General features: G+C 39.7%; 1 protein-coding gene across 1 annotated transcript; it reads left to right on the forward strand.

The window, feature by feature from the left end:
* The first annotated feature begins 5,217 nt into the window (after positions 1-5,217).
* On the forward strand, positions 5,218-7,839 carry crybb1l2 (crystallin, beta B1, like 2). The gene is made up of 5 exons (XM_062428138.1): positions 5,218-5,313; positions 5,691-5,809; positions 6,219-6,351; positions 6,522-6,664; positions 7,668-7,839. Exons 1-5 carry the CDS (start codon positions 5,218-5,220, stop codon positions 7,837-7,839), a joined length of 663 nt encoding a protein of 220 aa, XP_062284122.1.
* The last annotated feature ends 4,994 nt before the right edge of the window (positions 7,840-12,833 follow it).

Raw genomic sequence — 12,833 nt, forward strand, 5'->3', positions numbered from 1 at the left:
CTTTTTCACAACATTCATGAATAAATGATTAACTACAGATGCTGCTTTATTATTCTTTATATTCTAAGCCCATTAGCCTGCTACTGAAACAAACTGCCAATTAATAGATTAGTCAATCAACAGAAAAGTAATCAGAAACTATTTTGATAATAAATCAATGAATTATGTTTTTAAGCAAAACTATCAAAAATCTTCTAGTTTCTCCTTTATGAGGATTGTTGCTTTACTATAACATCATAAATTAAATATATTTGAATTGATCCCCCTAGGCTTTAAGATAATACACATTTTTGACTAGACTTCATGACATTTTAATCGATAAACTCATACATAATCAGCAGATGAGTCAATATAAAACAATTGTTGATTGCGCTTTATTTATATATTTCTTTTATTTTTATATTAATTTATTCTTTCATTATTCTCATTCAATTCCTAGAAGTCAGGTTTTTATTTTGAAGGATGAAGAAACATGACTTCCGATACATGGCTAACAATGAACAGCTTGACCCAGGTGAGATGACCCCAAACACCCATGTGACCTCTGCACGCTCCTCTGTTCTCGTGTTATTGTGCGTAAAAACGGATCGTGCGCGCTCCGGGGAGCCGGCTGGTGCCCTCTCTCTTTCTCTCTGTGTCTCTCTTTCTCTCTCTCTCTCTCTCTCTTTGAAGCTCACCCCATGCGGCCTGTCGACTCAGCAGATCATATACAGTGCAGCCACAGAGGTACGGGTGGTGAATGCAGGGCTGTTGTGTTCTTGGTCTATTCGTATAGGTCAGCAGTGCCATCGTATAGAGCAACAATGGCCGGGGCTATAGGCAGAGAATGAGGTGGATTTGTAAAGCCATCCGGGGAGCCTGTGTCCATGATGCCTCCCATAAGTTGTGGAAATTGGGATAGAGCAATAAAATTAATGACTATAATTATTAGTTAATACTAATAATGGTGTTCTCTTTAAATGAGTGAGAAAAAATAGCTAGAAAATGGTTTAGGATAGTCATACATGTGCAAATAAAGCCAATAAAAGAGAAAATGGCCCAACTTTGTGGATATTTTTGGAAAGTTTTCAGCCTATGAAGTTGCAGTTGTGTCACATCCGCACAATATACGCATTGATGTGGCTTTAATGTAAACCCACAAGTCCATCACTTCAGACAATGGGCCAGTTACCACAGCAACATTCCCACTCTTACCTCATCTGGTCCTTGGAACTTACATTTGTCATCACACACACACACACACACACACACACACACACACACACACACACACACACACACACACACACACACACACACACACACACACACAGGCCTCATCAAAGGACAACCCAAGTCACGACCACCGTGATATTCCTACAGAATTTCTTGCACTCAGCTGTGTTTTATAACGAGAGCGAATGCTGATGTATAAGGCGTTGTGTCGTTTGCTGATGTAGAGGAAGAAATCACTCCTCTGGAGGACTGCTTTTTACTTTTATGTAACAAAATCTCATGTGGGTATTTTTGCCCGGATGCTCCAATTGGATCATTCGGTTCTAGTATCAGCTCTGCACATGTATTCAACCTCTCCGATATGTGAACTATTTGGGATAAAGTACCAAAGGATGAGTTTTCTGATATGAGGATGCAACACTGACGCACACACACTCACTTCTTATAAATGGGATGATGTACTGATGGACGAACACACAGACGGATGTACTGACAGAGTGATCAATGGATGGATTTTCAGTCATTTAATGAGCTGGTGTAACAGCCTGTGTAGTCCATCCACTTACTGATGACATGACAACTGAGTGACTTTTAATATACTAGTTTGTTTTTAGAGCTTTGTTTTGCTCATATTTTGTGATGTCCTGTTGTGTTAAATGCTGCATTTCTCTGTTAGTGTGTATTAAACTGAGAACATTAAACATCACAGGTGAAGGTGTATTTCATACATCAGTCATGCCTCAGGCACTGATCAGTGGGCTTATTTAAAGCTAGGTCCTTGACTTTTGTTAGCATGCCATGTATAATCTGATGAAGTTTAGAGTCTTTTTATTTATTTTTTTAACTTTCTTTTTCATTTTTTTATTTTCATTTTGAGACAGCAAAACAAATACTCATCAAGAGGACAACATATGATCACAGCTTTCTGCTGTCACAAAAAGATTACATATAATACAAGACCATACACACATTCAAAAACAAAACACAAAACAAAACAAGCAATCAAAAAAACAAAAAAAAACCCAAATTGTGTGGGGGGGGAGTTTAGAGCTTTACAGTGATGCTATTACAAACTATTACTCATCACCTAGTAAACCTTTAGACTCACAGTATGAACACATTACAATGTTGAGTCCATGCTTTGTTTCCAGCTGAATGTAAACTGTACAGTCACACAGCATTGTCTAAAGGGACATTCATGCAAGATAAAAGATAAAGAGTTTACGACTTAATAATTCTGTGCAAATATCAAATAAATATAAAGTCAGAACTTCTTCTTGGCTGAGAAGCATCCACAAATAATCTGAACTTTCCTTATTTATTACTGAACAATATCTTACAACTGAATTCAAATATCACATTTTCAACTTACTTTTTTTGTTATTTTCCCTCTATCCCTATATCATTTCTTTCATATCTTACAGATCATGTTCTATAGTGCTCTATGTGAACATTTGATATTATCTGCGTTTTCTCTGTTGTGTTAGTTAAGAAATGTAAACGCCTTCTCCTTCATTTACTTCATAATTTCTATGATATGTGAAGTGATTTCAGACAGAAAGAAAGCAAATCACGCATTTAAACAAAATATATCCAAACAGGATGCACTTGTATATTCTTACTCCTCTGAGAAATATTTCATCAAATCAACTATACTATAGGATGATGAACCTTGTCTGAATCCATTTGTGAATGGAGGACTTAAGGTCTGTCCTCCAGGATGAATGAATAATAGAGGTGACCCACTGTGCCAACTTCCCCTCACTGCCATCCACTTCATTTAATGCATTCATGTGAGTCTCAGCTGTGACTGAGGACGTCAAGCAGTCACAGAGAGGGAAGTGTATGATTCACCCCTTCAATTCCTCTCCCATTGACATTTCACTGATGCTCCCCTGAGAGTGAGAATTTGACAAAGTTCAACTTACAGGATTTATGAGGCCGACTATTGAATCCTAGATATGACCATTTTCACCTCAGGGGATCAGGATGTTATCTGATGAACAGCTGAGGTACTGGAAGCAACAGACTTGAGCGTCAGCAGCCTCATGTGGAGGCTTGATGTCACACGACCTCAGAATGCGTGTTCGGAGCTATGTTTGACCGGTTCACGCCCTCGTGTTCACTTACAAATAAGCAGCTCATGGTCATCTCTCCTGTAGCTAACACCCATCACATTATTTTATCCGCCCACATGAGGACAAAAAAGGCAGAGGGGCTTTAATTTCATTGCTTTCTCCCACTGTGATGTACATGGAGATTCAGGTTATAGTCCGTGCACACTCTGAACCCCTTTGCTCACCCAGAGGTGGAACACGGAGGTTATTGCTTCTCACAGCTTATTGCTTTTCCTGTTATTATTTGTCCCAGTGTCTCTTGATTACAGCACTACCTCACTGAAGGCAATAGGAATGAATAATTATGTGACAGCCTCTTAAATGGGAACCTGGCCAGCTGGCTTCGGTATTATGAAACTGATATTGTGGTTAGGATGCTTTTGTGTGTAAAAGCTCACAACAAAGTCTCATTTTAGTCCAGCTGCGCTCTGCTTTTAGCTCAATTTGTCTTTCATCAAGACTCATAGTTTAAATAACCTTTAAGTTTGAGCTGACGCTCTCCAAGACTAATTTTTTTTACATTGTTATATTCTTTCTCAAGTTCTTCTCTCCTCTTGGGCCTATAACCTAGCATCTCTCTGCCTCTCTCTCTGCCCCACCATCTCTCTCTCTCTCTCTCTCTCTCTCTCTCTCTCTCTCTCTCTCTCTCTCTCTCTCTCTCTCTCTCTCTCTCTCTCTCTCTCTCTCTCTCTCTCTCTCACTCTCTCTCTTTGATGATGGGGTATTTCTATTCTGTGGGGGCTGTGAGCTCAGCGAGTTTGTTTCTGTGTCTATAATCCCCTCTCACTGGGCGCCAGCATATAAAAGCTACAAGGGGCCCAACCCACACTCACACAGACCACCAGTCCCACTCCTGAGTCTACTACCAGTTTTACTCACACACTGCCAGAGGTAAGACAGTGGACAAACATACAGAAAAGAAAAGAAAAAAGGGAGATAGACAGAGACTTATTTAATAACTAATAATGAGTTGTTCAAGCTGGAGATGTGAAAGTCAAACATTTCAGGTGAAATGTGAATTTCTATCATGCAAATCCAGCCACAAAATGCACTGTAGCCTGTTTAAGTCTCTTGAATTCAGAATAAATCATTTATTCTGAGATTGAATTAGCTAATGCGGATTTAAAACACAGCATGACGGCTCCTTTTTTAATTTAGGTTAAAAACTGAGAAGACTTCCAGTTTCAGGCTTTATAAATGTGTTTATATATGTAATATACACTTATTTTAAATGTACTATTTTTGTGGATTTGCAAAGAATGACATAACTGTGTAGGTAAGTCTGAATTAAGTAGAATATATTTTATGATAGAAGAAGTTTGATGTTGTTTATTATACATTTCAGTGTAAAGCCAGTTGAGTGATAACATGGTAGTTTGTGTGGTGAAGTTTGTACTGAATTCAGCTTTGTTAGTTATTGTAGAAAAAGTATTGGAGATGGGTTCAGAAAAGGGGGAAAGTTGTGTGTATTTTCTTTCTTACTGAATAGGAGATATTTAGGAAATTTTCGACTTTGTCACTTAATTGGACATTTTAACAGAAGCAAAACTAGAGTGAAGTAGAAGTTATTTTAAAAAAGGACAGCTCTTGGGTCAAAAGTAAAGAATGAATAGAATACTTGTTAAAGTCAGATTTTTGTCATAATTTTTTAATGTTTGCTATCATTTTGGTAATTGCTAATTCTACTTCTATTGTGGCGTTTGATAGCTATGTGAAAATGTTTATTTTTTCCATTACCATATTAAGGTTTACATTGAAGTACCACCTTAAATATCTGAGATATTGTGGGGAGTGTTGCAATTTTTCTTTTAGCCAAAGGGAGGGTAATTATTTTCTCATAATTTTTGTCAGTCCCTAAATGTGTCCTTCTCTTCTCTCAGTCACCATGTCTGCTGGAGGAGATAAGTCCAAGTCTGCTTCCCAGACTGACGGGAAGGCCGCTCAGAACAAGATGTCTGAGATGGGCACAATGTCTTACAAGGTATAGTACACACACATGCAATATATGATCAAACATCTAAAAATAAATCACACAATCTTTTTTTCACATGGTGTGGAGCAGCTGGCCTCAAACTAACAGTTTAGCCTCTGGGCGGATGTCTATTATCACAACTTGCTAGTTCCTATAGCTCTGTGAGGGGGTGGCTGACAGCTACAACTGCCAGAAAAATGCAATGCGAGGCCTCTATGTGTTAAGTCAACTGTAGCTGTCAAAACAACACACTTTTGCTTCACCTCGCCTTTCTCCTCTATCACTCTATCACTCCTTCCTTCCTACGTCTACTCTCCTCAGTTGTTGATGTTGACTTTCTCGCCCATGTTCTCATTTTTATTTTTCCACTCCTCTCAACCATCCAGATGTGTGTGTACGACCAGGAGAACTTCCAGGGCCGTTGTATCGAGATCACTGGCGAGTGTATGAATGTGTGCGAGATGGGAATGGACAGAGTGCGCTCCCTGCGTGTTAACTGTGGACCGTAAGTTGCCTGTACCTTTACAGCCACACACACATACCCACACATGCAAGAAAACATACTGTACACAGCACCCACACTTGTCCGAGTGAGCACAGAGTAGGTGATTTCACAGTTGTACCTTCCCATTATCTGAAATTTCACACTATGCGTTTCAGGCTTTTGGCTAATGCTTTTATCCCGAGTGATTTTCAGAGAGTGCAGCAGTGGAGTGAACTCAAATACCTAAATTACACACATAACAAAGCAACACACAGCTAGGACTGTGACTAGAGCAGTGCAGCAATTTTAATGTGTTGTCCATTAAAATAAAAGGATTTAAGCACTAATGGGATACAGAGAACATTTATGCCAAATTAATCCACCACCTTCCCTCCTCTTTCTTCCATGTGAACTTTCCTTACCTCCTCAGCTTCGTGGGCTATGAGCAGATGAACTTCTGTGGTGAGATGTTCATCCTGGAGAAGGGCGAGTACCCCCGTTGGGACTCCTGGAGCAACAGCCAGAGGAATGACTACCTGCTGTCCTTCAGGCCTGTCCGCATGGTAAAGCCCTCTTTCTGTTTTACCTTTCTGAGAATGAAATGCTCTCCTGGCTTTGACGCCCATTTTCCATACTCTTGATGGTAGTTTGCTTTACTTTTCTTAATCTCTGTCTGTATCTGGCCATTTTCCAACTGCTCTCCCCTTTTTTTTCTATCTCCATCATCTTCCAGGACCCCGAGAAGCACAAGATCTGCCTGTATGAGGTCGGAGAGTTCAAGGGTCGTAAGATGGAGATCATGGACGATGATGTTCCTAGCCTGTTCTCTTATGGCTTCACCGACAGAGTTGGCAGCATCATGGTTAGCTGTGGAACGTGAGTATTGTGGCAACGTGTTACAAGTTGATTTTAAATGTATCATTTGGCTTTATGGTAAAAACCCTTATTCACTTTCTTGCCAAGAGTTGGACAAGAACATTAATACCACTCACATCTCTGTCTGACAAGAGCCAGGCTACCTGTTTCCCCCTATTTAATGTCTTTATGCTAAGCTAACCAGCTGCTACTGGCTGTATGGTAAATATAAAAGCACAGACAGAACAGCTGTATCCATTTTTTCAAAAAAGAGAATAATAAAGCTATCTCCCAGAATGTCGAAACATTTCTTCAAACACCAAGAAGACCTGCCTCTGCTTTTTATGTCTGGCTGTAGAGTTGAAAGTCAGCTATTGCAAGTCTCTTCTCTAATTGCAACTCCAGACTGTTAAAGCATACATTTTTTAAGAGTTGGCTACAAACACTACACCCTGTTTTTGCAACAACTGCGTCAGACCATTTGTGACGTGACTGTCAAACTGAGAGAAACAGCAGCATAATCATCTACTATCTGAGCGCTCTAAGTGTCGGCCTGGGAGTGAGCTCAGGAATAGAGGCTTTTTCATTAGCAGCTAGCCGAGGGTGTCATGAACGTCAGCAGCTCAGTGCCTTTCTGCACTTAGGTGTGTGGTAACAGACAAGGTTCTTTAACTGCTGTGATTACTTCATTTGTAGCACTTCAGGCTACCTGAAACAAACAGCTGGAAGGCACATTGCCCCTCAGCAGCAGAACTAGCAGATCAATATCATTATTTGTTAAAAGATGTCTGTCCTCCTTGATTTCTCCGCATCTGTCTTTCTAGCATCGTTCTCTCACATTTTGCTTGTTTGTTACACATCTGTCAGCCTTGAGATTTTGTTTTTTGAATCAATTCTCCTGTCATTTTCTCAGTTCAATTATGAACTTTTTTCCTCTTCAAATTCTACATTGTACACAAATACTATCTTGTGAAAATGTAAATTCAATTTCTTTCCCCTCTTCTCTTCCCCTGTTTCTCTCCAGTTGGGTGGGTTACCAGTTCCCCGGATACCGTGGTTGCCAGTACGTGCTGGAGAAGGGTGACTACAGGCATTTCAACGAGTTTGGCGCCCGTAGCCCCCAGATGCAGTCCATCAGGCGTATCCGTGACATGCAGTGGCACCCTCACGGCTGCTACACCCAGTCCGCCAAGTGAAACCCAGCGAGGGCGAGGAAGAGAGGGATTGGAGGAGAAATGGAGGTCCAGGGAAGGCACAGAGATGGAAGCGGAGGAGGGAGGACAAAGAAGGAGAGGAGAAGGGAGAGGGTGTAATCATTTCTCTTCTGTCCCAAAATCAATCGGCGGTTTGAGTGCAGGGTGGAGGGAAAACAGTAGGTTGTTATTTTTAGCTGTTGGAACATTGTAATCTAGTGACCAATGAAAAGTTATTCAAAAGTGAAGATCAGATAATTACATGGACCGCCGAGACCGATTCTTATAATAAACACTCTCCATTTTTGTTCTCCCTTTCACCGTCTCTGTCAGCTCCCTGCTTCCCACTTTCCTCCCTCCTCCCCTCCCTCCCTCTCTCCCCCTCACACACTTCTCTTCCACATCCCACCAAAGTCAGCCCTCACGCAACTCATTATCGCCTGACTGAAGGGGCTACCAGTGTGGATTCGTGTGTGTTTGTGCGGTGGGGATCTGAGGCAGAAGAGAGCCCCGAAAAGAAAGCGGTGGCAAAGTCTCTGCGCTCAGATCCTGAAGCCACATCAAAACCCTGAAACCCAATAAAGCATCTTAAATCCTACTCACTTGAAATTATGTCTTTTTTTTAACATACATGGTAGTGATATGGTAGTGATATATGTTTACTAAAACCATGGACAGATTATGATAATAGGCACATCCTTATACCTACCAGAGGTGCTGGTTGCTTTACACCTTTTTCTGTAATATTTTCCATGTTAAGCTTTACATTCATGCAGTTGGTTGAACACAGATCCTGAACTATAATGTTTTGTTCATGCTGGAGATAAGACGAGGCTCTGTAAATCTTTCCCAAAGCTCCCAATTGTTATGTAGCTGAATTATGTAGGAGAAAATCAACAAGAAATAACAGCAAGACTTTGGTATAAACCAAGTAATTGGACTAATTAAAATGTTGACCTGATGATGGCACTAGATAAAAAGTTAACAGATCTCCAGATGTATTTGAATTTTATCCTAAGAGGGACATGAAAGTGTGCGCCAAATTTAATGGCATAAAAGTTGAGATATTTCAATCTAGACCAAAGGGGGTGACATCCCTGGAGCCACCCTCTAATAGATTACGCTTGGTATCAGTAGATATTACAGGGTCAATAATATCATCAGGATATCTCTATGTTTGACTGAGCCCTTGGACTTTGCAATTAGAAAAAGTTAATAGCAGTCATGTCAATCTCTGAGACCCCTGAGCCTTTGCCCCCGAAAGGCTCGCTCAGTGATCCAACAGCACCCAAGTGAGCAGCAAGGAGTTCATTATTTTTTACACTGTAGCTCTAATTCATGTTGTATTATTCAGGAAAATGAGTAGGTGTACCCTGACTTGCTGCCAGAACAGAAAACATGTTGCTTGGACTTCATCTTTTTCTTTAAAGCACACGAATTTCTGTTGACTTACTTTATGTGCTTGGAGTAATTTTAAGTATCGACCAGCTCACTAGATTTGTTATTGTTAGAACACACCTCGAGGTGATTTGTGACTTCTAACTCCAGTCCGCTCAAAAGTATAATCACTCAAAATAATTCATGCTGCAGAAACACAGGTCTGGTTTGTAATGATGGAGAACAACTTGAATCCACATTGTTGATTCGTGAGAGAAGAAAGCACTCCCATCTCATCCACCTTCCATCTAAAATAGCACATTACTCTATGTTTTGAGGCTTTGTCTGGAGAATGATTTCTTGCATTATTTATCTTTCTCAGCAAGGAGAGAATACTGACAGCCAGTGTGGTCTGCAAACGTCAGCGCCTAAATGGATTTGACCACATTTGAGCATTCACACTTTCTTTTTATATATAATACAATCAGTTATGCAATGCTTTCTCCTTTCCCCTGTGACCAAATGCACCACAATGACAAACTACATCATTCATAATGTAATCTGCATAGACTCTTGATGCCATGAGGTTTATCTATAGCGTGTGATGTCAGTGATGATTTTATAGAACAGGGCTTCAAATCGTGAAAATATAATGACGCAACTTCCAGTAAACTGCACAGGAGTATTGTTCTGTCATTATTAGTGCAGGAATAATGCTAATAATACAGTATATTAATATCACCATGTTGTTTCCTTTGTCCTATCCAACCTGCGCACCAATTCATAAGCTTTCTGTTCGTATATAACAAAAGATCAGCTATTGTCATCAATAACAACAGTACTCACTCCGATAACAAAATACCGAACCTAACACAATGACATGCTGTAGCGTAGGGGATGGAAATGGTTACATAAAGTGCAAAGTGTTGGGGGCCAGACAGGGAAACATATGAGAAAAAAAGAACACCATTCCCCAAATCATCTTGGGGCAGAAAGAGCAGTATGTCCCTTTACAGCCCAGAAGAAAAGGGGAGGGAGAGGAGATAAATAAGGCACACCTGTGAGCCGGGGGAAGGAAACACCTGACAAAAGGCAACATGAAACACTAAACTTCCAGTTTTAGATAACCTATCTGACCTCTTCAAGAAAACAGTCAATGTCAATGTCAATGCAGTAAGCATGTTGATGTAACCTAATGATCACAGTGGTATCAAAGAATGTCTTACATCACTATGCCTTGTTGAGGAGATAGTGAGAAATAGTTTTCTTTTAATGGAAGTCCCAACAGAGGGCTCTGAGAAGTTTGGCGGTTTTGTAAAATACATAAATCATTATCATCCTTTAATGATACAACACACAACACACAATGAAGCCTGTACAATTTAATGCAGTTAAAAACTACCTTACTGTAGCCGTTAGTGTTCAGAAGTTGATTTTCTATCGGAAGAAAATCACGGAGAAGGGACAAAATAGTGTGAACACTGTCAGAAATGAGCCTCAGATGGGTGAATTTTAGCTGTAGATATGTTTTTTCCAGTTCCAGAGTTCTGTTTTGAACCTGCGTCCTGCATCAAGCTGTTAGCATGTTCATGCGTTGGGTTGGATCACACTATTAAGAAATGATCATTCCTGCATACGTTTTCTTTAGTCCTGCTGGCAGAATTGGGCAGATAATTAAAGTTTGGTTGTGAATCTAATGTCTATCTCTGTTACATTTTTGTATTACTTATTTTTTCATGATTACATGAGTATAAGTTCTGGAAACACTATAATTACTGCTTGAGTATCAGTCAAAATTGGAGCAGGTCTTGTTGGGAAAATTAAAACTTTACTGACTGAATCATCAGTAATATCAGATGAGCAAGCTGAGTTATGCTCTATCATAAATAGTTTGAAGCGTTTAAACCACTTTCTTAATGGCTATACTTAAAGGCACAGTGGGGAGATTTTACATATTTAAATACCAAGATTAACAACGCACATTTTCAGACAGTCTCTCCTGGAAGGCATTAAACTTGTTATTCACATGAAAAGAGAAAAGTTTGTCTCTCACCTCGGCACAGCTGACCAATCATGCATGAAGTGGATGGGACAATTTTTTAATTCAATTTTTAAATTTTGAATAGTTGCTGAAACATTTAACTCAATACTGCAAAGGTCAGCCTCATGGTGGCGCTAGAGAAACATTCAGTGGATCACCAAAATCAGTAAGATATATTTACAAGGGAACATGAACATTTATACGAGGTAGGTGAAAACTTTGACCTGCTGGTGGCATTAGTTGAAAAGTCAGAGGGTCTCTTAAATCATCCGAATTCATCCTTTGGGTAACATGAGTGTTGTTATAAAATGTCATGGCAATCCATCTAATAGTTTGTTAGTTAATATATTTTAGTCTGGACCAAAGTATTGGACCAACTGACCAACGAAATGAAATCTGCTTCATTAATAGGAAATCAAAAGACATGAAGCTGACTCTAAGACTCTAAGGGAATATTGCAGTCTAAGAAATATTCAAACACCAAGTTTAAAATTCTGCCTGTGCCTCTTATAGCAAGCTGAAGTTTACAGTTTATAGACTCCAGTAAATTATTAACAGATTTGGAATTTTAAATGAACTCACTTTCTGATTCTGTGTCAGTGTTAGAAGAGGAGCAGTGTTTTGCCCTTGTTACGATGACAAAGGGAATTTGATACAGCTCTAATTATTGCTGGCTGGTTTCTTCTCCACAGCAGAGACTGATGAGGCTCACGGGTTCTGCAGAATTTAAAGTCACTGAAAGAAAAAAAAAAGTGATAGACCATTTAGAGTCATTAAATGATCTCATGCTGCCATGTGAAGGGGTATTGACGTTTTATTTTTTTATTTGTTCTTAAATGTGGCTCCACCCTCTTTGCTAGCCTCCTGGAGCAGATCATTGATTGGCACATGGTCTATCATTCAATCATGAGAGCAAATTGAAACTCTCAGTAATAACATGAATGAAAACTGCACAATGAATGAAGACTCCACAGATAGAGTGGATACGGCTGGAGCCCACAGACGTCACCAGACTAACATGTGGGTGGAGGGAGTAACAGAAATAGCAAAGCCAATAGAAAGAGGTGGCTCATCTGGGGAAAAAGAACATTTTGCCATACTTAAAGCAACATCCTGGAGCTTATTTGAATTTATCTTGTGTTTACTCTTTGTGTTTAATTAATTTTTTGTGCTTCATTATAGCTCCATAGAAATTATTTGTGTGATGTCACCTCATTTTTCTTTGACAGCTGGACAGGTATAAATAATGTAGACTCAAATCCAAGCTAATTTAGTTCTTGAAACAGTGTTACAGTTTAATATGTGATGATGCTTCATTTAAACACTTTTCTCATAATTATTTCATCCCTCTCTCCTGAAATACTTCGGTCTTTTGAAAGTGCAGTTAAAAACCCCTGCCATCCCATTCCAGAAATAAACTCTCTCAATTCACCTCAGCCTCCTCCTCCCTTCAAGGTACAGGCACACTTCACCTGTCACATTGGGACCCAGTTTAGTTTAATCTATAAATACATTGAGATAAGACACCTACAAGGTGCTATGAGCCTTCCTCACTATGCTGTTAAATATGGATTGGAGG

This window comes from Scomber scombrus, chromosome 2, assembly GCF_963691925.1.
Source record: "Scomber scombrus chromosome 2, fScoSco1.1, whole genome shotgun sequence".
Taxonomy (NCBI): domain Eukaryota; kingdom Metazoa; phylum Chordata; class Actinopteri; order Scombriformes; family Scombridae; genus Scomber; species Scomber scombrus.